Below are 26,442 nucleotides of genomic sequence, written 5' to 3'. Positions count from 1 at the left end.
ATCCTAACGCTGCTGCTGCTGCTGGTGTGTGTGTGTGTGCGCGTGCACTGGTCGTGCTACAGCTCTGGAAGGACGGCGGCAGCTCACCTGAGACGCTGATAACCTACGACAAGAGACAGATTTCTCCTCCGGAAAGTATCGAGCACTAACTCCACGCTGTCGGAGCGGATTCCGTGTCCCGACGAGCCCTCTCATCCCTCCGGTAAGTGGAGGCGGACGGCGCCGCCGCATCATGCTGTGTTTGGATGTGCGCTGTGTAACAACCCGATGATTCTGCAGGTACATTTTGACAAAGCAGGTGCTGCAGTTTTCTCTCTCTCTCTTTAAAGTCTCTTAGATGACAAGATGTCCTAGAATGGTCCGAAATTAAACCATTAGAAAGGTTTTAGTGTAGTTTGAGATCTGAACGTGTTTGTTTACTATGTTTACTCCATAGAAACGCTTTCCCTCAGTGAACTTGAACGTTTCCTTTTAACATCACTATTATGAGGTACTCAAAATGTTTTTCACCCTGTTTTCTAAATAGTATTGTAAATTTTATTTAATTGCATACTTGTTATTTTATTAGTTGGCTTTTCAAAAGGTTTATATAGAGTAGTAGTTCTCAATCCTGGTCCCCAAGGACCCCGTGAGGAGTTTTCCAACTATTCCCACCTTGCCACTGCTAATCACCTGCATCAGGTGTGTTCACTCACTCAACAGCTGGAAGATACCACAGATGAGGGTGGAGAAGGAGAAGTTGAAGTTGAAGTTAAAGTTGGTGTCTTCCAGCTTCTGAGTGAGAAAACAAGCACAGCCACTGATGTAGAGTATTATTGATCTTTATCTGGAAGCCAGTGTGAGACCTGCAGCTATCCTCATTCTTGTCTTTAAAGAGACTCATTTGTACATAACTGATGCTTGTTAGATTCTAGAGTATCATTTCAAAGTTTTCAGCTATTGTCACCGTTATGATTTGGTAATGAATACTTTATATAAACACGTTTATTTGCTAGATTTATTAACCAAAATTAGCTAAAGTTCTTAAATTCCTCTTGTTGTCATGTAAGACTTTGATTCAATTGGCAAAAACTACAAATCTAATCAGATTTCCAAAGTCCATGTTTCCTTCTTGATAGTTTTCACTTGGTGCTGCTGGTGGATTTTTGCCGCTACCACAAACTCGCTGAAGTTTAAGAAAGCTCTTTATATTTCATGGACATTTTAACTTACATTAAAGTGATTACAGGAGTGAAAAGCAGTGTTGTGTTAGCGTTGTACTGGTTACGGTCCCAGCCCTTTTAGTTCAACATGTGTGGCTTTATAACTCTGCCCCTTTTGGTTTTGTTCTGCACCTCAGATCCCGGCTTCTTCGGCTTTTGTACACTATTGTCCATGCTGAGATGAATTAGAGGGCAATCCATTCAAGTGTGGGGAACAATACCCCAGTGGAAAAAAGAGTTTCTCCCCGGGTCAGGTCAAGGGGGAGGGCGGTGTCAACCCCGGTTGCTGTGGCGGCTGAGAGTAACATGGAAAACTCAATTCTCTGACGTCAGCCCAAGGAGGAAGATACTGGGGGGGCTTGATTTATTTGTATGGGATCAGGGAGGGTGCTGAATAGCTGTTGGCACCTTGGGCCCACCCTTGTTCTTTATTGCCTAAAAATCTGTTCCTGTCTGATAAACTCAGTTTGAGTCTGCACTAAAAAATGGATCACAAAAGAAGACAGAAATTAGCTAGGAAATAAAAATCCTCAGTCGCATGTCTTGCTCTCATGTCCCGCTTCCAAGCTCCCAACGCCTTCGCCACAACAAAAATTACAAGAGATGAGGCAAAGAACTTTTAAAAACTGACTCATTTTCTGAACGATTAAACAACAATGCAGTTTTAGCCCACACGTGGTGTCTCCTAAATACTGTGATACACGTGCCTGCGTTGCTTGGTTATAAGTAGTGTTACACAGGCATTAAAGTGTATTATAGTAAAGCTGTGTTTCTGTGCCCTTGGGTAAACACTTTTTCCCCACTGCCATGTAAACATGTTTGCATTTCCTTCATGTTTCCCAGCTGTAGTCATGGTGACCCAAGCACCTGCTTCAGTTGCCACCTTTGTCTATTATAATAACATGCGCCTTATTCAGCATCTATTGGTTTAAGCCACTTGTTAGGCAGGTTTTTGCTAAATCATACAGTATGTGTTTTATTAAGCTCAAAATGCTGTGATTAACCTGTGAGCTTCTTTGGCAGACGCTGGAAGCCAAGAGGTACAGCAAGATTTTGCCTAAAGCAGATCTTGGCACCAGGCTCAGATTGCTGAAGCAACAATGGCAGCTCAGAGCTTTCACAGATGATGCAGTGGCCTGCTGCAGGCTGGACACTGATCACTTGTTAACAAAAGAACAAACAGGAGAAGATTCAAAGCTCTGAGTTTCATCCGTAGCCTTGCAGATGAAATATCCTCTCCCATCTCCTAGTCTGAGAGGGTTTTGTTTCACTTGGTTTACTTTTCCTACTGCTGTGTGATGGCTTTTGTATTTTTCATTTGAATCTTCAGTGTTGTTTTGTAATCTGACATGTGATCTACTTGTGTAAAACACTCCTAAGTTTGAAGCTGATGTATTGTGTGACACATACTTATTAGGATTGGGCCATTTAACTAAATCCTCTATACTGGCAAATTCCTTCTGTGTTCTCCACAGGGGATGCTGCTTTGGCTAAAATGACATTTTGACGATACCACAATCTGGATTCCCAATTCTTAAATGTGCTGTAAATACAGCCAGACTTAAATTAGCTGCTGCATTAAATAACTTCTCGAGTCAGCCGAGCTGCATATGATGCTATATCTTTATGTTGGTTTGTTGACACAGCATGGATCCACATTGTTAAGGCTTATGGACATAATCTCTCCATCTGATTAGACTCAGTCCAATGTTGACTTCAATTTTAGCACTGTTTTGGTCTCCTACTCTCGAGGTAGGTATCTGTTTTTCTAGCTGCTGTTCTGCTGTATGAACCAGCAGGTAGTGTAGTGCATTGACTTTTTGTAGCTTTTTAAAGTAGAGTAAAGAGTAGAGTAAAGCAGAGAATAGGAATGATGCTAATCAGGGTAAAGCTGTGGCAAATCAAACCAAAAACAGTTAGACAAAATAAACACAACCCTTAACAGGATCTAAAGGGTTGATGACAATGATTATTGTAAATTATAGAGACATAGTTGCCATTTATTGAGGTACAATAGTCTAATGTAATGCAATGCTGAGTGTTTGTTCAGAGAGAGAGGTGATTTAGCCTTGAGGGTGGAGTTTGTGTTTCGAATTTTCTTGATGTTTCTGTTATTTAGATTATTGATATAACAATATTAGAAATACGTGCAGTGGCCTATCTGTGTGGAGATTGCATGTTCTCCCTGTGCTTGCGTGTGTCTCCTCCCACACTCCAAACACATGCAGGTTAGGTTAATTGGTGAATCTAAAATTGCCCGTAGGTTTGAATGCGATAGACTGGTGACCTGTCCAGGTCTGGGTTAGGCTACAGCCCCCCCGCAACCCAAATAGGATAACCGATGACAGATAAGGGATGGATGTTAATAAAAAGGAGGTGCACCAAATAAACAGGCAAATAAGTATAGCTACCATGATATTTGCATAATATCTGACTGACACATGCATATCCCACACTGTCCCCCCATCCCGATGCCATTTTAAAATCAATAAATCTGTTAATTTATTTACATGATTGATGGGTTTAGTCTGTATATTGTCAGACTGTGGAAATGTGTGTCCAACAGTCGTCATGATAAATGTGATAAAATATTCTAAAGATTGAAAACTGAGAGTCAACAAACACATTTGTGGTGCTGGCTGAGAAAATGTTTGACATTTTTCTTGTTATCAACTAATAAAAGGTTAAAAAGTCAATCATGTTTCACTATAACAGGGAGGTTAGTTATCTAATTATTTTATCCTCAACAAAAAATAACACACAACAGAAATGGAAATGCTCTTTGAATTAAATCTGAGGCTGATCTGTCATTATATCAAGATTACCTCATGACAGTGTATCAGGATTTACTTCTATATTGAGGGTAATATAATTAATGCTCATGCAGAATGTAATAGTAAATTATCTGCAATTTTGTGCTTGGCCATTTATTAAAAGGATAAGCAGGGGTTCCTTGTTTGTTCAAATCTGATTAAACGATTGGGTGAATTCGCTCCTCAGTTACAGGTTAGCTGTCAGGCGTGATGTAACCTGTGTTACAGGTGAGATAGTCATTCATATAAGTCTTAGCTGAACCCACCTAAAGCCTGTTTAAACAGTCATTGACGAAGCAGGTTCACATGCTCTGCAAACTTGCAGCTTTTATCTTTAAAATCTGAAAACCTTGTTTCAGACCCAGGCTGTTATTAGCAGGCTTATGCTAAGCTCAGAGGATATGTTGTGTTGGGAGACCTCTGTATCTGCACACGCTATTTACAAAATCTTTCACACTCTGGCTCTACAGGTGTTGCTGTTTATAAGAGAAGCAGTATGAAAGGACTCTAGTTACATGGCAGTTTTGGTGAGAATGAGAGTTTATCTTCATTAGATTGTTCTTCAGACTGGTCTTAACCATGGAGGAACGGTAAGCCCTATGGTTTGGAGCTGATGTGAGCTAAAGCCTTATTTGTTGAGTGTGTTGGCAGTCTTTGTGAATTGGCAATCTCCAGCTTTTAATTCCGATATGTCCTATAGTCAATAATTTTCCAGTACTGTCATCAAAAAGTAATGTTGCACTTGCAAATGATTCTTGTGAAAAATGCCTGGTATTGTTTTTGTATTTAGGTATAATTTCACCCTCAGCAGCAAGCACACTGTTTCTGTGTGATTAATAAAATGAAAACACGGGATTTAAATGTTTGTGCTTTGTGTGTTTGTAGACTTCATGATAGATCTATTTGAGATTCATTTATGGAGAGCATCTATAATTAGAGTGCGCTGGTAACACTGTGTCCTCACAGAAACAAGGGTTTAAATTTGACCTTTTCTTTCTAGAGATATCATGTTCTTCTCAGGATGGTACAGTTTCCACACTCCAAAGACATGCAGCTAGGTTAATTGCCAACATGAATGTGAGTGTGAATGGTTGTGTGGCCATGTGATAGACTGGTGACTTGTCTAGGTCCTGAGAGTCAGGATTGGCCCCAGCCAATGGTCTGTACTACTTAACCCAGAAATCCAGATTTTTTCTTTAAGAACTAGTGAATAATTCTCAGGTTCAGTCTAGATGATGACACAAAGTAACACACGCCACAGACCTGTTGTTCTTACAGTTGACTAGTCTCAAACCTCTCAGTTGTTATCGATAAAGAAAAACACCTACAGTACTAAACTATAGTTACTCTTAAACCCGTATTGACAGCTCAGAGACAAAGTGACATTTAAATTCTCAGGTGTTCCTCGAAAAATAAATAGACAATAGGGGTGGAGAGGATAAATGAGCGGCTTATGATACTTTGTGAATTAAATCTGTGACCCACAGTTTCCCTCTCACATTGGATGGGACTTTGATGCAGAGAGAGATGGAAGGGAGATTGCAGCCTATTTATAGCAACATTTGTGATAGTGGGCCAGTTTTGAGTCACAGTGGAGGAACATCTGGGACAGGATGTAAGTGGATGTAATCAGCATGGTGAAGATCACGCAGGACATCAGCTGTTCTTTTTAAATCCGTTTAAGAGGACAATGCACTACAGGCTTTTAAAAGATGCTGTTTAAATGACAGAACTCACTACTCAAAGTGATACTACTGCTTCTTTCCACCTGCTAAGACCGGAAAGGCCATAAAGATCCATTTGTGAGTGCTGGGGATTTAGTTTGCATGAGGTGCCATGTACTGTACTTTGGCCTCATTTGGAATTCATTCCTCACTCTAGACAAATAACACCATGTCATAATCATTTTAAAACCGGTTTAGAAGATTTGAGAGTTAAGAAACTCTTGTGCTCTGTTTGAGCCACATTCTTCAAATAAAGGAGACTCTCACATAGAGGATTATCTGATTTGACAACTTGTTGGCAGAGTATTGACCTGTTTGTTGATGTATTTGCTCATTCAGAGTCTAGGTTCTATTTAGGGAGATGAAGTGAAAGCTGGAGTGTTTGAACTCATCAATCCTGCAGTGGTGATTATCACACAGTCTAATTAAAGCAGAGCAAAGAGCAAATTACCAGCACATCAAATTGTTTTGTGTGTCTACTTTAAAACCTCTATTTTCTTTTCAAATCCAGCACATGTCAATATTTCAGTAAATCGGAGAACGATTTGCACTGGTGGGATGCCTCTGGCTCAGCACCACTGAGCGGTTGTCCACTCAGGACAACAGCAGTTTTGCTGGATGGGAGGTAACTTTATTCGTAGACATATGAATAATTTACTCTGCCAGGGTTCACTCAGAAAAACAAAGTTTCCAAGTGGTCCGTGTTGGAAACTATTTGATAAATCCAGGATTTCCTGAATAATAGCTCCCTTGTCCACAGCATGCCCCAACTAAACACTACCTTTTTATGCTTTGTTTGAATTTTCTAGTGTTAATTCTTGAGTTGTGCAACAAGAAGCAGCAGGTGATAAACAGCCTTCAGTTCACCTGGTATTTGATATTTTGCTCGTTTTGTCTGCATAACAAAAACTTTGAGAAGAGGAGTTTATATGAAGGACTGTCAGCAATTTGAAACGGTGTCTGACATATAAACTTTGTCTGAGGGTGAATGTAGAGGCTTAAATTTGATTTATGCAGCAGACTAGAGATATGATAATACAGTAGTGATCCTGCTGCAGTCTGTCACCTTCTGGTACATCTAAATGATAAACTGCAGTGTCCCTGCTGCTGCTGAGGCCCATTGGACTGTAAACGGTTGTGTTTGTTTGCTACACTCAGCTAAAAGGTGTCATTTCATATCATCTGTTTGCAAAAAAAGGATTTTTGGCAACATAGCTCTTTTGTTTTTGGTTTCTGGGCAGTGTGTATTTGTGTTTGTCTTTGTGTGTGCGTGTGTGTGTTGCTCGCAATATGCTCAACTTTCAGTCCATTGTGTGTCCCTACATTGCAAACAAGACAGGAAATCAGAGAGATAAGCAAGGCTGTGAAGAGAGGTCTTAAATGGACATGAAGCACTTTTAACCCAGTGAGTCCCAGAAAATGCCATGAGCTGCACCTGTTGTTAAAAATGCTTTAATCCAACCAATGTATTTACAGTATAGATGTAAAACCTTTTTAAAGAGCAGCCATCTATACATTTTCTTTTCTAAACCAAAGTGGTGGTCTAACTAACATTGGCTAAAATAAAATAAAAAATAAAATAAAATAAAACATCCAAAGGCTTCATGTGACCAAATTTGAGGCGTTGTTGTCGGACAAAGGTTCAAAATTCAGACAACTGTATTAATTGCAAAGGGAAATTACTTGTAACAACTGCTCTCTGCTCCAAAAGAAGGGAAAATAACCACACCCAGAAAAAGAACCACACTAACGCAAAAAAAACCTCATTTGTTCTTACATTTGTCAGTAAAAACAAAGGAAATTTGAAGATAAATAAAATGAAGGTTTACAATAAAGGTAATGCAGTGCAATGAATGATTGAACAATGATAATATGACAAATAAGGATTAGGAAGTTTAGTAAATGATGTCATATTTAACAATTGACAGTCATAATACAGTGCAGTGATGATGAATATGACCGGAAAAGTTGATTAAAATGAAGTTAAGTTTCTTCATATGCATGCATACATCCGCCAGATCACATTCAGTATTACACATTTTACAAATGCATGTGGACAACAAACCCTTCTGGGGGGCTTTACAATATATACAATTGTAAATTGATTTTTTTTTTTTATTTGGGACTGTGTGGGACAAAACACTCAGAAGATGTCACATTAACCTGGTTTTAGAACGTAAATGATTGCTCATTAAACTTGTCTTTAGTTGTTGCTTGAGTGTGTTACGACAATCAGTGGTGAAAAAAATCCCATCGCTACCTTTCACTGTCACCAGCATTTGGACAAGCTGGGAGTAAGGTGCTGGGAGGGATAAAAACAAATAGCTCTGCCAGTGACACCCCGCTGAGCCCTACGCAGATCTTCTCCCTGTTAACGAGCATTCCCATGGTAATGATGATGGAGCAGGATTGGCCAAATCCCCTGTGAACGTGCCTCTTTGCCCCTATGGTGTGAGTGAAAGACCTCAACTCTGTGGGGGCTTTAAAACCCCTCAGGAAATTCAACTAGAAGTTATCAACAGGGGATCATTATGGGTCATGGTGGCGCCTTGACCTTCACCGGTACACATTTGTGAGTTAAAGAGGATTTTGTTTGTTTTGGGCTGCATGGCTCACTGGAAAAACCTGCTGACAGTTACCACTGGTTAAAATCCTTTTCAGTTTTTTAAGAATGGCTTGTTATACAACAAGAAAAGAGCGAATTATCCTGCAGTCCCTGTGTATCAACTTTTGTTATGAAACTACAGATGTGTGCATGGGGGAAAAAACAGTGAAACGGTTTTAGAAAAAGACAGTCAGTCAGGATGTGTGTGAGTGGTGACTAGTCCAGTAAGTCAGTTTTCCCCTCAGATTCTTGTATTTGAGTAATTTTTAAAGAACAAAAAGGGGTTGGGGGTGGAGGCGCTTTCCAATGGGCACCTTCCGTTTGATTATTTATGAAATGAGGATACAGTCTGGGTTCTGGACTGCTGGTCGAACAGAACAGTTGAAGACTATTGCAATTTGCTGAGACTTTGTAGATCGAATAATTAATCAGTTCGATCAATTTCATAGGTCTGGTCTCAGTTTGCACTCGGGTGGACCTGTTGCGTTTGTAACCTCCAATTTATCTCAAAAACTTTTGGGAGAAGCCCCAACCCCACTGGAGTAGAAGATTGCCTGCTTCACATTCAGTGTTGACCTTCATTGACTTGGTGTATGTTGGATGAAACAGTTTAATGACAGTGGGCGGGGTGATTCTTGTCACTAATGAAGACAGATCGGAGTGGGACGGCCTCAGGGTCGACAACAGGTGGACCTTTTTAGATGAAGCCTCACAGTCTGTTCATTCCAGGCAGCAGGTGGATTTTGTAGACATTGTCTCTGTGCCTTCTCTCCCCCAGGCTTTCTGTATACTGTAGTGTGACAGATGTGTTTCCTCCTCTGTAAATCATGTTAGGCAAATGATGTCACTTACAGCTTTGTTGGTCCCTTCCTCCATTATTCAGTATAATTAATTGAATATGAAGCCATAACTCGATCACTGTCACAGAGCGGATTTCTTTAGAGAGGTCAAATTATTTACCTGCAGGCTGACACTTCAACTTGGAGACATTTGACTGTAGTTACTGTGTAGTCAGTTATGCTGCAGGATGGTGTCAGCACCATAAAAAAATATTGGCTACTGCTGGAAATACCTCTTAATTCAGCTCTAATTGAATTTAGTTTAATATAAAACATTTATATTTGAAATTAATCATTTGTGGTTTTAGTTAGTTGATCAGTTAACATTTTATATCGTATTAGTTGTGCCCTGAGATGAATTTGTTGTGAATTGGCGCTATATAAATAAAGTTGAATTGAATTGAATAGTTTTTCAACAAGGTAAACGTAACTACAATCTATTGTTTTTTTTTAATTGATTTGTCATATTTATATGTTTGTCATATTTATCTTTCATCTGTTTATTATTGCAGTAAAAAAATGAAGCGAATAAAGGGACCATACCTTGTACAAATCTAAAAACAATATTTTTATTATATTGTGTACACTTACTTTATACTTAATTTTATACTTTACTTTTAATTAATATAATATTAAATGCACATTCAGCTTGTACTAATGTCACTTAATGAGAAAAAAATAATTTTGCAAAGGGGCTGCAATCTGTTGCACTGATATCATTTTCATTGTTTTACTGCAACTTTTTATACAGTATTTTTATTTATTACAGTAAGTATTTTTCTTGCTTCTGATGATGAAAGAACATTTGTGCTAGCTGAAGGTACAATAATATTATGTTTTATAGTTAAGTTTGCATCCCTTCAGTTGCCATTTTAATTTGATTTATCTTTTTTTCTTTCGGCTTATCCCACAAACTCTTGCACCTAACCGTCATCAAAAGGTAGCAGTCACATCTTTTTTGCTCCTGTGTTTTCTGCACAGCCACTGTTAGTTGCCCCGTTTTTAGCACCATATATTGTACAGGAGGACACTCGGTGTGAGGTCAGATGTTCTTACAGTCGTATGAATTAGACATGAGTAATGCTGTGGTCCAGCTCTGAGCACAGGACAACTGAGTGTGCAGGTTGACGTTGGCAACATGAGGCCATTTGTGATGTCTGTGTCATTAATTATTAATAAATTCTGGGTCTCAGGTGGACAAGGCTGCTACCTAACGGGAGATTACTATTAAGGTGTTACAGCGTAGTATTAGAGGCTGTAAGAAGATTGTGAAATTGGTCATTTGCAGTGCTTTACAATAAGTATTTGTTGGGACTATTATGTTTCATTAAGAACAAAAATAGAATACACATGACCACTGTGCGTCTGATTTCTCTCTTGTTTTTTACCAGCACTTCTATTCATTTCTTTGTTTAGACGGGCAGAGTATCAGATCTCTGTAGCCATACCAACTGTGGCAGTGACTGATGTGTTGTCCTGAGAGCTACAGTAAAGCCGTTGGTTTGATGAAAAGAGTCAGGGGAGGGGTGAGAAACTCAATCACTTCCTTCGCTTCTTGTCCGTGAGGTTGAAGACTGGTCAAGTTTTCGAAAGTCATTTATCACATCATCTACTGTACAACCACTTGTGTGTTTTAAATGAATACTTTATAGGTTTAATGTTCCAAAAGTACAAGTCGGAAGCGTTTTACAGCAAATATTGATGTGATTATGCATGAGTTTTCTGATTTGCAGCATGTTTTCTTTTTATTTGCACTTTTATACAGTGCATCCAGAGTATTCCAAGTTTTCCCAGCGCTTAACTTTATCCAAAGTTTATGTTAGAGCCTTATTTCAAAATGGAATAAATTATTTTTTTAAAGTTCTACAAACAATACCCGTGACAATGTGAAAGAAATTTATTTGAAATCTTTGGAAATGTATTAAAAATAAAACTGGTACAAAACACATGCACATACGTATTCACTGCCTTTGCTTAATACTTTGTTGTAGCACCTTTAGCATCAATTACAGCCTCAAGTCTTTTTGAGTATAATGCTTCAAGATTGGCAAACCTACAATTTCTCCCATTCCTCTTTGCATTTTGTTTCTCATGGTCCGAGAGTTCTTCAGGTGGGCTGTCATGTGTCTTTTACTGAGGAGTGGTTTTCATCTGGCCACTCTACTATACAGGCCTGATTGGTGGAGTACTGTAGAGATGGTTGTTCTTCTGGAAAGTTCTCCTCTCTACACAGAGAAACGCTGGAGCTCTTTCAGAGTGACCATCGGTTTCTTGGTCAACTCCCTGACTAAGGCCCTTAGTCAGGGACTAAGGCCCCGGCCGACCAACCCTAAGAAGAGGCCCAACGGTTAAAAACGAATTCCGTTTATAACAAGTATCAAGTTTAGTACAGACTTGTTGGCCCAACAGTCAAAAGATGAAAAATGGTTGGTCAACATTACTTTGAAGCAAAGGTGGTTAGGGGTTCGCATACTGTGTCTACAAGGAATCAGAATAATGGAAATTATTAACTTGCCGTGGGACAACGGCAACAAATCCTCATCAGATTGAGAATTCAGTTAATGTGACAGATTTCTTTGAGAGTTTGCTCTGACACATGACATTTTTAAATTGGACATTTATAGGAAAATCCCATGATTGTCCTAACTGCAGTTATTTTACATTTCCTTTGTACTGTACATAGGAGCTGTTTAAAATGAAAATGATACCAAACTGTGTGTAACAGAAGCTGTGTGTGTTATGTCTCTCGCCATTATCCACCCCAGAGACTCTGAATACCTTCAAAGCCCTCAGAATGGAAAAGAAAATAGGATCTGCCACGTCCCTCATTGTGAGCCCCCTTTGACGGGGACCCCCTTCTCTTTTGATCTGTTGCACACCGTAGTTTCAGATTGTCCATGACGACATGCATGACTGCCCCTCTAAAATGTTGTCCCGTGTTGTTTTTGTTGCTCTTGCAGCTCCATGGCCACCATCATCCCCCGTCGTTGTCTTCTTCTCTCCTCTGGGAAGTAACCTACAAAAGGCTCTGCTCGGCACGATGGACAACCAGCTGAGTGATGGAGATGGACAGAATCAAAGGACAAGCTCCCTTCATTGTGACTAGATGAAGGGACCCCTACCTTCCTCGAGCAGTGAGGGGCCATACACTGAAGCATTTTGATGTCCGTCAGATGGAATAGAAACGCGTATAAAAAAAAACCAACAAATTAGTTCTTTACAATAAAAAGAAATACTGATTCCATGTTCTCAGTTGTGTACCACACTCTCTCAGCATTAAGCTCATATGCTGACGGTTTATGCCTGAGATGCTTGTTATGAGTTGTCCATCCACAACCAATGAGCCAGAGAGCTGCAGCAGTGAGGGGAGCTGCTGCACCACGTCCTCCATCACCACCACCTCTGACCCGTCCTCTATGTCCAGAAACACTCACCCCACCCTGCCTTCCCTCAGCGACGCCCCGGACACCTCCAAGGAAGAAGCTCCCCCTCCTCCTCCACTGCCGCCCCCACCTCCCGGCGCTCCCCCTCCTCCTCCGCCCCCAGTGATTGCGTCTACCAACCACAATGCGAGGAAGAAGCGTCGCGTTCGCAGCTTCTTCTGGAAGCCCATTCCAGAAGAGAAAGTACGTGGGAAACCCAACATCTGGACGCTGGCGGTGCGACAGCAGCAGTACCAGATCGACGTTCGCTCTGTGGAGGAGCTTTTTGGGCAGCAGGAAGAGGCGGTGACGGGCACAAGAGGGGTGGCACCAACCCCAGGAACATCAAGTCGTGTATCCCGCTCCCGCTCATTCAAGGAGAGCAGTAAGGATGAGGTGAGTAGTTGTCACCAGTCTGGTGCAACTCTGACACTTGAAAACTGAAAAAGGAATTAAAATATTTTGTTATCCTTAACTTATTTAGTTTTGGTGAGGAACTTACTGTATTTGACACAGAGCACAGATATTATTTCCTGCAGAATTCTTGTAGAAAAGATTATTGTAAGATCTAAAAGACTCATTATGTGTTCTGGATGTTTACTAATTGTTTAACCAATTGAAAATATTTTATATAAATTTAAAAAAAAACTTTTTGAATTACTTTAACACACTATTAAGTGTGAATGATAGGCATGCTCTGTTAACTGAGCAGAAACCAGAGCTCCCACACACTGATGCCATCAAGACTGAGCACACTTTCAGTGTTTTCATATTTTTTGTTTTTATTTTTATTTTTAAACACGTGCAAGCTGTGCGGGGCATGACAGCTTCTCAATACAACAAGTTTCACATTCACAACCACACAAAGCTACAATTCATAATTCTACACTGCTTTTCCTGTATTATTTCTGTAAGGACACATTAAATAATGATGCCCAGCTTTCAACTTTTCTTTGAATGGAAAATGTTATTTTTGTTCACGAACTGAACAAAAGTGTGCTTGCCTCGCACTTCTGGAAAGTCACAAAAGCAAATAAACCCTGAATGAGGCGTAGGAAGATTCATGTCAGTGAATAACTTTCCAGTATATCTCCACAATGGACTAATTCCAATTTGCACAGAAGAGTAGCTATTAAATAATCCTGTGTCAAAAACAGCCACAATCTGCACACGGACATAGCTTTAATACAATGTATTGTCTTATATTATTATTATTATTATTATTAGTTTTTTTGTTTTTGACTGACCAATTTTGGGGGGGTTTAGAGACCAAAAAGGTATCTTTACATCGGTTGTTTTGTTTGACCAATAGCCCAGAACCAAAATGTGTGCAATTTGTTATATCCTAATATAACATCCTAATCCTATATTTGTAGATGTAAGATACTAAAACCGAATAATGTCGCCCACTTCTGCTTTGTAACTAACTTAGTCATATGGATTCACTATAGTAGATATAGTATAGTGTGTATATATATCTTCCACCACAACTGAAGAGTCACATGTTAGGGGACAGCAGTGTTAATGAAGGAGACTCGATGTGTGCAAATTCTTTATTGCAGTTTTCTCTTTGTAACAAAGACTTAAGAAAAATAACGTTTTATTATAACGTGTGTAACTTATATTTGTTTACAGATCAGTATCCTTGATTCCAAGAGGGGGATGAATGTGGGCATTTTCCTGAAGCAGTTCAAAAAGTAAGTCCTCCTCCTGCTTTACTAACTGAGGAAAAGCCTGCTTCCATAATGCAACAAACAAAGGACAGATTACAGGAAAATTCAAGAGTTTCAAGTCTCTGGATCTGAGGGCTAGAAAATGTGTGCAGCATGTTGTTTGAACATGCAGCAGGCAAATGTTTGTAACTATTCTGCACAGCCACACTTAAAGAAGTAGTGAAATACATATATGGTGCATTGGCTGCATTGACTATTTGCTGTGATACATCCATATTGCCCTGCGTCTATGTACAGGTTATCATGTGGTCATAAAAAGGTTGGTAGACTATTTAAAGGATAACTTTAGTTATGGTTCAAATGAATCGTATTGTCTGCAATCGCCATACAGACTTAGAATTTAGCTTGACTTAGAATTTAGCTTAGCTTAGAATAGCTTTATTGTCTGTGCTGTAGACCTCTGTTGTTGTCCTAAAACTAATAAAAACACATCAACCAGGCTCACGGCTCTAATCGGTGACGTTTTTTTTCATTCAAAAAGTAATGTTTTGTTTTTTTTTTCGTGTGTGTGTGTGTTTTTATGGTGCCCCACATACATCATATAGTGGTCAGGATATTTATTATTATCATTTATTATAGCATATTTAAGCTGTTCTTGCCCAACACTACTGACATCTTAAACCTTCACAGTTTCTGTTTGTGTTTAACTGCCTGGCCGAGAGAAAATCCATTAAGGACTTTTATTAATGAGAGAGATTAGGGTCAAAATCTGTGTCAGAAACTCTTAATAGGCTTTCGTAGTGCTCCATTGTTTTGCAATTAATTAGTTGAGAAAATCTTGAGGTGCATTTCCCCCTGATTTAGGATTGTGTAACGCAAGCATTCTGAACAGTACAAAAAGTATGTTCAGTGTCTGCATGACTGTCTATTTGCATGGCTACCCAGTTTATTTCAATGACATTTGACTGTCAGCCATGCTGCAATGATCTCATCACAGTCAGTGTTTGTGTTGTGTCATTTCATTTACTTCAGCTCTGTCCTATGCACACGGTTATCCCTACATCTCATGTCTTTCAATAATGATACAGTATTCTTTTTTAGTAACATAAAGTAAATACAGTATAAACAAATAGAGCTGTAAAATGGAGAAAACCTGATAACTGATGTCTCATACTTCTACCAATAGTTGACTGTAGGTTTATGTTGTGATCATACGAACAGTTCATTTTTTTTCCATCACAAGTCAAGTTTATACATCCACTTGATAAGGTATATAGCTCTAAATGCTCCTCATTCACATGAACCTAAGCACTGTTCCTACCAGGGATGGCTGCTTGTTGTAATTAGGAAAAAAACTCAGCAATTGGTTTTTCTAACAGAGCTTCTTCATGGGAGTCCTAAGTGAATAATTTCTCTGGCTACACGAGATTATTAGTGATTGTCAAAGAACCAGATCTTTTCTGGCTCAGCTTCTAATCTTTCATACTGGTTCATATGAGTTACCATTTTGGAGGAGCCACAACAGTGAGTCACCTAACATGGTTTATGCAGAAATAACCAAGAGAAGGTCACATTTATTTTAATTGCACAGTAAATGTTAAAGTACTGTAGGTAACTACGGTGTGAGGACCGAAATGACAAAACATTGAGATTCAACACAAACAAGCCTCAGGAGTAAAATAAATACTGATCTGACCTAGATTTATACTGGTGATATTTATTTCTAAGGTTGTTATACTGGGCTGCATCATATTGTAAGGTGTCAGCTTACTGGATATGAAGGTTTTCTTAGTGTTTTTTTAATAGCACTGATGTATTTAGGTGTTATGATGCAGGGCTACAAATCTATGTTTTCAACAAATGTCATATGTAGAGAAACCTCTTTAATCATCATGTGCTGTAATGGATATTCTGATATATGCTAGTAGAGGCTTATCTAATCTAAGCATGTCTGCGGGTCTTTCTAAGCCGTTTACACATTGACAAAGAAATGTCTGTTTCTTAAGCTAAGTCAGACAGGGACGTCTGACTATGCAAGAATTTGGAACTAGTGCCTTTGTAGACACAGAGGAGCCAGCAGTAAAAGGGAGCACCTGCACTATTAATCATCAAGCTTAATTGAAATGAGTTGTCTGACTTCCAGGTCCAACTGCTCCATTGTTGAAGACATACGACGAGGGGAAGGAAAGATTTATGGAGCAGAGCTGCTCAAAGACTTGTTGAAGCTCCTTCCTGATGCAGAGGAGGTCTGTGTTTGTCTATTTATGCTTGTCTGTTTGGCTTTTCACAAATAGTGAATAGCTTACAGTTTTTGAATAACGACCAAAGCCGATGATAAAAGACAGTTTATGTAGATATTAACTGCTGAACTTCTCTTTTCTCTTTATTATCTGCTCAGATCAAGAAGCTACAGATGTTTAAAGGAGACCCAGACAAGCTGACACTGGTCGATTCCTTTATGTACCTCCTAATCCAGGTGCCACGGTAAGTTGATTTCAATGGTGAAAACCTGGCATCTTTTCTGTTAAAGGGAAATAATGAGTTCCATGTTTGACAGTGAATTAAGAGTTTTATAAAAAAGAGAGTTTTTATAATTTTTGGAGTCTTTGAGTAAAGATCTACAAAGAAGAATTGGATAAACTGCTCAAATCCAGTCCCATGTGTGACAGGAAAGGTGCCTTCTGACAGCAATCTAAGTTATGAGGTGTGGAAAGACTTTGCCTTTAAATAAAAAGGTGCAATAGCACCTTTTTTTAAAATCAACAATAAAATGGGGTCTGAAAACCTTCTGAGCTCACTGAATGCCTCTTGACCATTTAAAATGATGCTCACTGCCCTCTGTGAGTTGCACCTCAGATTAACAGGTTCCAAACCTCTCGTTCCGTATCTGACAGATTCGAGGTTCGGATCGAGGCCATGGTCCTCCGTGAAGAGTTCTTCCCTTCTTGTTCTGTGATGAGACATGAGATCGATGTCATTCGCATCGCCACAAAAGGTAACGATACACAACACATGGACACCGTGGCATGCAGGTCAAACCGGTGACCCAGATATTTGAGCGATCAGTGGCGGTGAACAAAAAGTAGAAATGTGTCGCCCAAGATAAAGTGATTTGGGAACAGGATGGAAAAACAAAGCCGCTGCATGTAATTTTTGCGCTTTTGTTAGTATTGTAGTGTTGACTTTTATTTTTTTATTTAAACAAATTACTAAGTTATTTTCTAAATACACAGTGTATGATCAAATTTTTATTTTATATATACAGTTTAATAATACCAATAGTAATAATATGACATGCTCTTTTCTAAGACCCTCACACTTAGCAGCCTATGTGTCAGTTCTGCTGAGCTGGTGCTGCAGAATTACATACACAACAGTTTTGAGCTGTTAGTAGCATCATGTAAAAATGACATCAAACATGATCTTAAAAAGTTCTTTAAACTGTACAATGTTTTCAGCTAAATGCTACCATAGCATATGGAAATAGTGTATATTTCCATATAAAATAGTGTGTGTTCATTTTCTTCTATTTTGGTAGTTGAGCATAATCAGCACTGAAAGCCAAGTACGGCTGTGTCTGATGGAATTGTCTGCTGATATTTGTTTGGAAACTACAGTGTTAGAACTCTGACCTCATGATGGTGCTGGAAAGTAAAAGGGCTTTAATGTTTGAAGATGTAATGCCTCCTATTCACATCCCCAACTAATTCTTTTTGCAAACTGCAGTGAAAATTGCCAAGAAGCATTAAACTGTGCAACTTTTTTCATTCCATGAACGTCCAGTGTCATTTTTGCTGAGTCACACGGTCTTGCCTCTCTGTGCTTTTATTGGATTTTTCTTATACCTTCCTCTTCAGCACCATGACCTTCTCACTGCATTGCAGAGCTCCCAGTTAAACACTGGAAGGGGCAAATTAACTAGAACGTTTATGACTCAATTTGGCTAAAACTTGAGCATTTACTCTTTTGCTCTCAATATTGGCACCAAAACGTGCAGATGATCTAAATACAAAAACAATCGATGTGACCTATGAACTATGGTAAAGACAGTCAATATTACTGCTGACAGTTGTCCTGTGGGGTGGTGGTAAATGATAAAATAAAAAAATAGTGGGAAATCTGCTGCTGTGGATTCTGTAACTAAGTTGATATTGATCTTCTCCTGTAGAGCTGATGAGTTGTGAGGAGCTTCATGCCATCCTGCATCTGGTGCTGCAGGCTGGAAACATTATGAACGCTGTAAGTCTGCAAGTCATGTTCACTCTTTCATTAACATCACAGTCCCATCTGTCTGATTTCAAGGCTGATGGATATAATTTTGCATCTCATGAAAAGAGAAAAACCAGTGTCTTAGTCACCAGTATCTCTGCGATAACTTAATATGTTACATTTTGTTGGTTTAATTCATGAATTAGCTGCCATTAATGTCATGGTTTTTACTTTGGACAATGCCAGGCTGTTTCCAGTTGTTACAGTAAACAGAACTATAAGCTCCATATTATGAGGACAGACCGGGAAACACCTAAAACTCTCAGCAACAAAGGAATTGTACCACATTCCCCAGAATTGATCAGATTTACCTTGTAGCATTTTAATAATAACAATAATGATGATGATAATAATTATGTTATTACTTTTTTGTATTAGCATTCTTATTTGTGCATCTGTTGTCATCAGGGCGGCTATGCAGGAAACGCTGTGGGATTCAAGTTGTCCTCCCTCCTCTCATTGGCCGACACCAAGGCCAACAAACCAGGGATGAACCTCCTGCACTTTGTTGCCATGGTTAATATTTTACACACCTTATACAGTATGATGCACATAATGCCATTAAGGCCTGTGGTATTTTATGTAAGCTACGACCAGCAGAGCAAAGTAGGGCTAAACAAATTAGCATGGCATTAAATTAACACTTACGGTAGTCTATTGGTCTTATAGAAAAGTAATATAATGTTGTCTGTGTTTTGTTAAACCTATTAATGTAAATGTTTTGTCTGTGTGTTATAATCTTTACTCTTGGGTAAACGTTATGTTCTTGAACTGCTTAATATTGCAGCTTTTGTTGTTGATGCAGCTGTTGCAGCTTGACAAAACTGAAATTACATGCAAAAATGACGAGCAAAATAAAACTGTATAATATGGAGCTCAGGGAATTAGTTTGATATACATCCTTCACAACAATGGTGCCTGAATGAACCTAATCCAAACACAAAGATTAGAGGAGGGAAGGTGGACAGCAGATGGTGACAGGAAGCAGGAAGGAGCCAAGAGTGGCTGGCCAAGCACTTACATCAGCAAACAAAGAGTACTTCTGCTCCCAGCAATCTGCTTTACCAATTAATCTGTTCAGTATCAAAAATGTAGATGTAAATAATAATGTGTTTGTACTCGCAGGAGGCAAAGAAAAAGGACGAGAAATTGCTCAAGTTTCCAGAGAAAGTCCAAGACGTGCAGAGCGCAGCCAGGTAAATGCAAACGGCACCATTTTTAAAAAAAATTTCAGTCATTGCACTTGACTGCGAAGTTGAGAATGAAGAAATTCAGCAAAGCTTGAAGAAATCGGACTGCGTTTCTATTAATTTAAGCTGCTATATTTGATTTGCAGCATAAGGTGAAAACTGAAAACATGTACCTTTTAGCAGAAACAATACCTGGATTCATTCAGCCTACTCAATTTTAGTAAAGATGCAGTTAGGACTGTTTCATGATGTAACTCCAAAATGCACAACACATTTAAACAATTTTTTGTTCATAATACTTCAAAGTGTGTAGTTTCATGTTATATTTGGAGCACTTGACAAATGAATACTGAATAACCATTTAATCAGTATTAAGGGTTTAGGTATTTTTATTTACTGCATAATTGTAAATAAAGTGCAGCGTTGTATTCAGCACACAGTGTGACTTTGCTGCCTGTCAGGCTCTGTCGGCTTCACAAGGTCATCTGTGTGCAGCTTCTGCACCAGAGAGCCAACACGACTCCTCCCTCCTTTACTCAGTGTGAACACACTTCTCACACCAGTCTAGTCTTTACCTATAACAGTGTATTCAAGTAAATGTTGTCACTCATTGCAGTGTGCAGAAGAACATCTTGGAGCCAGCAGTGTGATTATTGTATGTATAAAATGACCAAAATTGTCTCTGCACACATTGTATTGATCTGGATGTGTCCTTTTTTAATAATCCCGTGTAGAATCTCGGTGGAGAACATAGAGATGGAATTTACCTCCTTATATGTTCGAATTAAATCCCTGGAGGAAAAGGTTCAAGGAGATGAGGAGCTACTGCAGATGCTGGAACCCTTTCTGCAGGTGAAGCAGTGATGGTTATGTAACGCATTGCACACATGTACAGAAGTTTAGGTTCAGGGCATTGTACTTTTCTGGCATTGCTGACTCAAGAAGACAATAACATAATAACAGCATTTAAAAAATAATAGTCTGTGTGTGTGTGTCTGTCCCAGAGTTCAGCACAAACGCTTCAGGACCTAAAGAGACGCAGGCTGGAACTGCGTAAAGAGGGAAATGCTCTCATTGATTTCTTTTGCGAAGACAAGGACACTTTAAAGTTGGACGAGTGCTTCCGCATCTTTCAAGACTTTTGCATCAAGTTCAAGAAAGCTGTTAAGGTTAGTTTGAGTTCTAGAAAGATGTACGTTTATATGAAATTATGATAGTTACAGGGCTCTACCCCAACAGCTGGGATTTGTCAGTGTCACTAGAAAGATGCGGGGAAGAAATGCTGGGAGACAATTCGACATGTTTTAAAGAAGCTTTATTTGCACAAGAAAATTGCACACAGTCCACTGAACAGTTGAGAGAACCTCTGCTTTGCTTTTATCATCCCCAAGGTTAGGATTGTCTTGCAGCCAGGTGAAACACAGAGCGACTTTGACCTGACATACTTACTATAGTTGGAGGTTTTCTTGTGAAATGAGGGATGAATATCAACCTTTTGTGTGCACTGCTTTGTTTAATACTACTGAGTAAAACTGCTAATTCCAATTGTTGGTGAACATAACGCAGTAATGGCAAACTAGACTTTTGTTCACTGTAAATGAGACACTTGTCACTACTTTCACGCAGAGAAAAGTTGATTTATACTTCAGTCATCTTTACCATTACCAGAATAAACACTAAAACAAGTCATTTTATTCAACCATTTGTCTCTAAAATATATCAAACCATTGCACTAATCACGAGACACAGAAGCGAAACTGTTGAAACTGTTAAAATCAAATTAAATACTTGTTTTCATTAGGTCTGATTTGATGTCATCATTATTTTGTTATTCTCCCTCTTCCAGGATAATATGGATCGTGAGTTGAAGGAAGCAGCCAGTCAGCGTCGTCTGAGAGAGCTGGAGGAAAAGCGTTTTGCGTGGGCGAGCTCAGACCCAGGTGGGGGATTTGGTCGCAGCAGCAGCGAGAGCGACGTGGACATGCTGACAAAGGAAGGCCTTTTGGACTTCCTCCAGCAGAGATCTCAGAGTCCACACAGCCCTATTGGACGCTCTGCTAGCACTCGCCGCCACCGTCACACCCTGACCTCCATAGCAGATCGCGAACTCCAAGGATACCTTGAGCTATTTGGAGGCGCCGGGTATCCTGCTGATTATTCCAAGTTTAACAGCCTACCTCGGTCGGGCCGCCCTATGCAGCGTAAGAGGACCCCGTGGATTTTAGCCCAGGATGACAACCGCGAGCTGGGCTGCGACAGACCGGTGATGTCTCCACATGCGGAAACTGAGCCTATCGGCCCACTGGCCAGTTTTTCCTCCTGTGGACTAAATGATGATGAGGACCCATACAACAACAGTAATTACTCATCTGTATCAGAGGGCAGCGCTCTGCCCTTTTATGTGTTTCAGAAGCTCGCCCATCTTCCCAACCCAACAATTACTGGCCACGTGAATATTAGTGTGGAGAAACATACTTTAGTTCGAGGTCCCCAAGCTTTTGACCTACCTAGTGCAAACAATAACTATAATCACACACACTCCGTCGGCCAGCGGGATGTTGTGGTGATAGATTTAGAGAAGGAGAGAAATTCACCTCCCAGAAATCTGGACAACTTTCTAAATGATAAAGTTGTAGATAGTGGTGTAGATCATGTTAAGAAAAAAGTAGAACCTCCTACACAGCTTGGTTTCCCTCCTGAGAGAGAAAAAGAAGAAGAGGACAACAGCACCATTTCATCAACAACCTGTGAAACACCGCTCCCACTGGACACCTCTGTATCCGGTAAGAAGCCAATGTTTTTCATAGTGGACTGCACTGAAACCGACTGCTCTGTCACCTTGGATTACTCTGAGGCTGAAAGCTCATCCCTAACAAAAGAGGGACTTCATTTTAGAACGACTGACCACAGCGAAGATCAAGAGAGTCAAAAAGATCCAAGCTCTTTGTCTTCTAACTTGGAGTCAGTTTCGCCCAATGACCAATCTGTTTCAACCAGTGAGCACTCGCCGCCAAAATGTGTGGACGCAGCATCTGTGACTCCTTCGGCGACCACAGAAGAGTGGGACACAGAGAGTTGTGACACCGCTGAGGGAAAGCAGCTGGCTGAGAAAGGCGCACTGAGAATCAGCAGAAAGACGGTGCATGCCAAGAGTAAAACTAACAAGGTGATGAAGTGCAGCGGAGGTCGTGGTGTGCGAACGCTGACCAGCAATGAGAGCCAGGGCATGCGGAAAGTTGTTCCTGTTAGCAATAAGAAGACGGGTAGCAGCAAGCGAGCTGAGAGACCTTTGGTGCATGACAGCGTAGAGCCACGCCGGCCTCTGCGAGACCAGAGCACCCCGGCGAGGGGGACGAACGAGAAGACAACGAGACCTCCTCGACACTCCAGTCTACCTCCTGATGAGTCAAAGGCTCAGAGGGGAAGTGGCCTTGCAGTCAGCATTACAAGACCAGCACGTGATTCTGCTCCCAGGAAGGCTTCCATCCACAAGCCGAGCGGCAAACCCTTGAGGAACATCCCCAAACCTCCCCCTGAGGAGAAAATGTGCCGCTCCACTATGAGAGCCCTGGCCCAGGCTCAGGCCCAGGCAGGAGCTGCTTCTGAGGACAGCAGCTCATACACGCTTGGAGCTAAAACCACCTTCGATTTGCCCAGCTTTGCCCGTAACACCGTAGCATCATCTTCCAGGACCAAGAAGGAACTGGGCCCCCCATCTGTCCCCTCTACTCCGTCCCCTACCCCCTCACACCTGGGTAGACAAGCCTCCACTAAGCACAGCAGGATATCTGCGAGAGCTCACAGCAGCGAGGAGCGGCCACAAGGGACGAACCTGCGACGAGTGCAAAGCGTGAAGGCTGCAAGTCGAAGCGCTTACCGCAGCGAGACCCCCCCTCCCTCTGGAACGCGAGAGGATATCCGTAAAACCAGTAGCTTTTCTGAAAAATCCTTGGCAACACCCAGCAGGGGTGCTAAACCAAGCTGGAAGTAAAGACTCTCCCTGGGTTTGATGGAAATTCACTGTCCTTCCTCATGTGCAGATGGTACGGACGTCGTCTTCTCATATGATGCAAACTTCAAGAAGTTTCCCCGTTGCTGACTCTGTATCAGGATGATGACTGCTAGAGAGTAAGATTAACTAAACTGACAAATGGCAAACGGGTGTTTTTACACTCTTTGCCTGCTTAGCTGTCTGTGTACTGTCCATGCTAGTGTCTGTGATGCTGTTAAACACTACTGAGAATATAATGCTGCTACTTAGCTCTGACGATTTGAAGCAGAGTCCCAGTGTCTGTTTCATTCAGGGTTACAAGGTTTGTTTGACCTTATCCTGCTGCTGTAATGGTGTCTTTTTAGTTTTTGTTGCATCGTCCTGCAGCTCTGTTTGCATTTTGATTTCTTTTTGCTTGATACCTCAGAAGGAACGCCGTGGCCTTGTACTAGCAGAAGAACTAGACGATAATGATTCGGATTAGCATGAAAGAGATGTAGGAACAGTCTGATCACATGGTTTAAAGAACTGCAGTGTCACTTTTTTAACAAATCTCTGGTATAATGATAATAATAATAATAATACTACAACATGTATAAATTCACAGATTATCTGACCACAGTTTATACTAACTGTGGTACTTCCTTGTGTATTTATGTGAGTAGTTTGTAAATGTGTTAGAACTCCTCCATAATATCATGGAGTAGAAATGCATGTAGGAAATGTTTCCTATATATTGTAGGCTGATACACAATCAACATTAATGTTTTAAAACAAAAGCATTTAACATATTTGAAACAACAATGAAATCAGTCATGTGATCATTCATGTGTTCTAATTTTCCTACTGTGAATGTCGGCTGATCGTATTTTTTCAGCGTTCTTGACGAGGTTAAATATGGACAGTCGCCATAATAAATCCAGCCTCAGTTTGTGCCTCTCCTCTATCAGCATTACGATCTGATCATCAGTCAAAAAATCATAATAAAAAATAATAATTCAACTTTTTTTCCAAATCCTCTGAGACTCTAACCATGTGAACTGCTGCACAACAAAAATGATTTCTAAGATTTCCTATATGCAAAGACAGTAATTACATATTTTTTGCACATAATAAATTCATGTTCTTTTTGTACGGAAAAACAAAATATGTTGCATCATTTTGTTTCTTGTATTTTGTATCAATTATGATCGAAGATGTATGTTTCTCGTGTTTTCAAAATTACCAATGGCACCTCCTCTTTCCTAGGAATAAAACAGAATATTAAGAAGCAACTTTGGAATTAGGTGAAAATTGTATGCAAACAATCAATTTTGTCCAAATGCTTAGAAGAGTCTTTGGGGATTTAGGAAAAAACTTCACAACAGTTTAGTGTTATTAAAAGACCTGCGTTTTCAAATATTTCCAGGTTTTACATTTTTCAAATAAAAACACGTAAGCGGGTTCAAACCGGGGCTAAATATAAACCATCCCACACCACTTGCCTTTCAAACTGTATCGTGCCATTGCCTCGATTGCAGCAACACTCACAACAGTGCATTGCCTTAAAGCTTAATGTAGCTGATCCATCACCAGTAGAAAGTCCTGTAAAAGGAGAGAACAAACTTTTACTACATCCCATCACTCCGAAGTGAGGCAGTGATTCCACTGGTTGGTGTTTTACTTTGTAAATAATGTAAAGACATAATATTTTTCTGACTACCAATATGTTTACATGGCATCAAAAAATGAAGGGTACATGAGTGAAGTGAAGTATGCGAGGGCAGAGATATTTTAAAGTGGTAAAACCATCCATATCTTCCATCTGGTGTTTGAGAGCCCTGGCCTGCAGTGTGCTTACATGCTATGTGTGTCTTCCTGTTCCCTGTAATGCAAATTAAGCAGTGGCACAAAAGGCCCAGTGTGACATGTCTGTGGGTTTTTGCTCTGCATGTGGCCTAAAATTAGAGCCACAAATAAATATGTGTGGCTGCAGCTAATTACGATGTTCATTATTGTTTTGCCTATATAAGCCCCCCCCAAAATTTCCCATTCCAAATACAGCTATTTGCTTTATCAGGAATCTGTGGTTATGTATCATATTTACAGTATTTGGCATCACTGGCAGCTCAGTAAACCAACCCAGGAATGTTTAGATTCAGATAGTGGTAAATTCTGATTGGCACATAAAACTATGACACTTCCTCCAAGCGTAAAATTGTGAGGACAATTGAAAATAATCACGTTCATCAAACATCAGATTCACTGCTTCAGAAAATATGAAAAGTGTGTGTTGCACATTTAAAACACGTATAAGCATTAACTCTTGCTTACAATTGGATTGTAGATTTTAAAAAGGAAACACAAACTTTTCAGCAACTGACTCTTGGAAACAACATGCATAATTAACAATCCACCATTTTCTACAGGATGTCTGTCCCAAGCGTCTTCCTTTGTGTATCCCACATTGCCCCCTGCTGCTGTCTAACAGCTCTGATCCTTACAGTGGCTGCCCTGTGCATTGTATCTTGTTGGCCTGCAGCTGAAAAAAACTGAATACCAACACTTCCTTGTTTCAGCGTGGTTACCAGAGTGACGGTCCAAACATTAATTACCAATACTGACTATAAACCAAAAGCTCAGTGGTGTCTGCAAACTGTTGTAATGTGGAACTGGTATTGTTTCATGTCACTCTGCCCATATCTGTCCACAGTGGACGACCTAATTATTTTTTT

General features: G+C 40.0%; 1 protein-coding gene across 1 annotated transcript; it reads left to right on the top strand.

Annotated features, from left to right (window-relative positions):
- fhdc1 (FH2 domain containing 1) lies at nucleotides 1–26,442 on the top strand. The gene is made up of 12 exons (XM_067499199.1): nucleotides 1–202; nucleotides 12,144–13,001; nucleotides 14,241–14,302; nucleotides 16,422–16,524; nucleotides 16,677–16,762; nucleotides 17,173–17,273; nucleotides 18,447–18,517; nucleotides 18,956–19,063; nucleotides 19,673–19,743; nucleotides 20,472–20,589; nucleotides 20,742–20,906; nucleotides 21,584–26,442. Exons 2-12 carry the CDS (start codon nucleotides 12,483–12,485, stop codon nucleotides 23,726–23,728), a joined length of 3,549 nt encoding a protein of 1,182 aa, XP_067355300.1. The 5' UTR covers nucleotides 1–202; nucleotides 12,144–12,482; the 3' UTR covers nucleotides 23,729–26,442.

The sequence above is a fragment of the Channa argus genome, chromosome 3 (genome assembly GCF_033026475.1).
Source record: "Channa argus isolate prfri chromosome 3, Channa argus male v1.0, whole genome shotgun sequence".
Classification (NCBI taxonomy): Eukaryota; Metazoa; Chordata; class Actinopteri; order Anabantiformes; family Channidae; genus Channa; species Channa argus.
This window is presented reverse-complemented; position numbering and strand designations above follow the sequence as displayed.

Bases quoted from the DNA above. Each gene is read 5' to 3' on its own strand.
- fhdc1 (XM_067499199.1), top strand. From the start codon at position 12,483: ATGCCTGAGATGCTTGTTATGAGTTGTCCATCCACAACCAATGAGCCA. The intron at 14,303-16,421 runs GTAAGTCCTCCT...TCTGACTTCCAG, and splicing joins TTCCTGAAGCAGTTCAAAAA to GTCCAACTGCTCCATTGTTG. The intron at 16,763-17,172 runs GTAAGTTGATTT...CGTATCTGACAG, and splicing joins CTCCTAATCCAGGTGCCACG to ATTCGAGGTTCGGATCGAGG.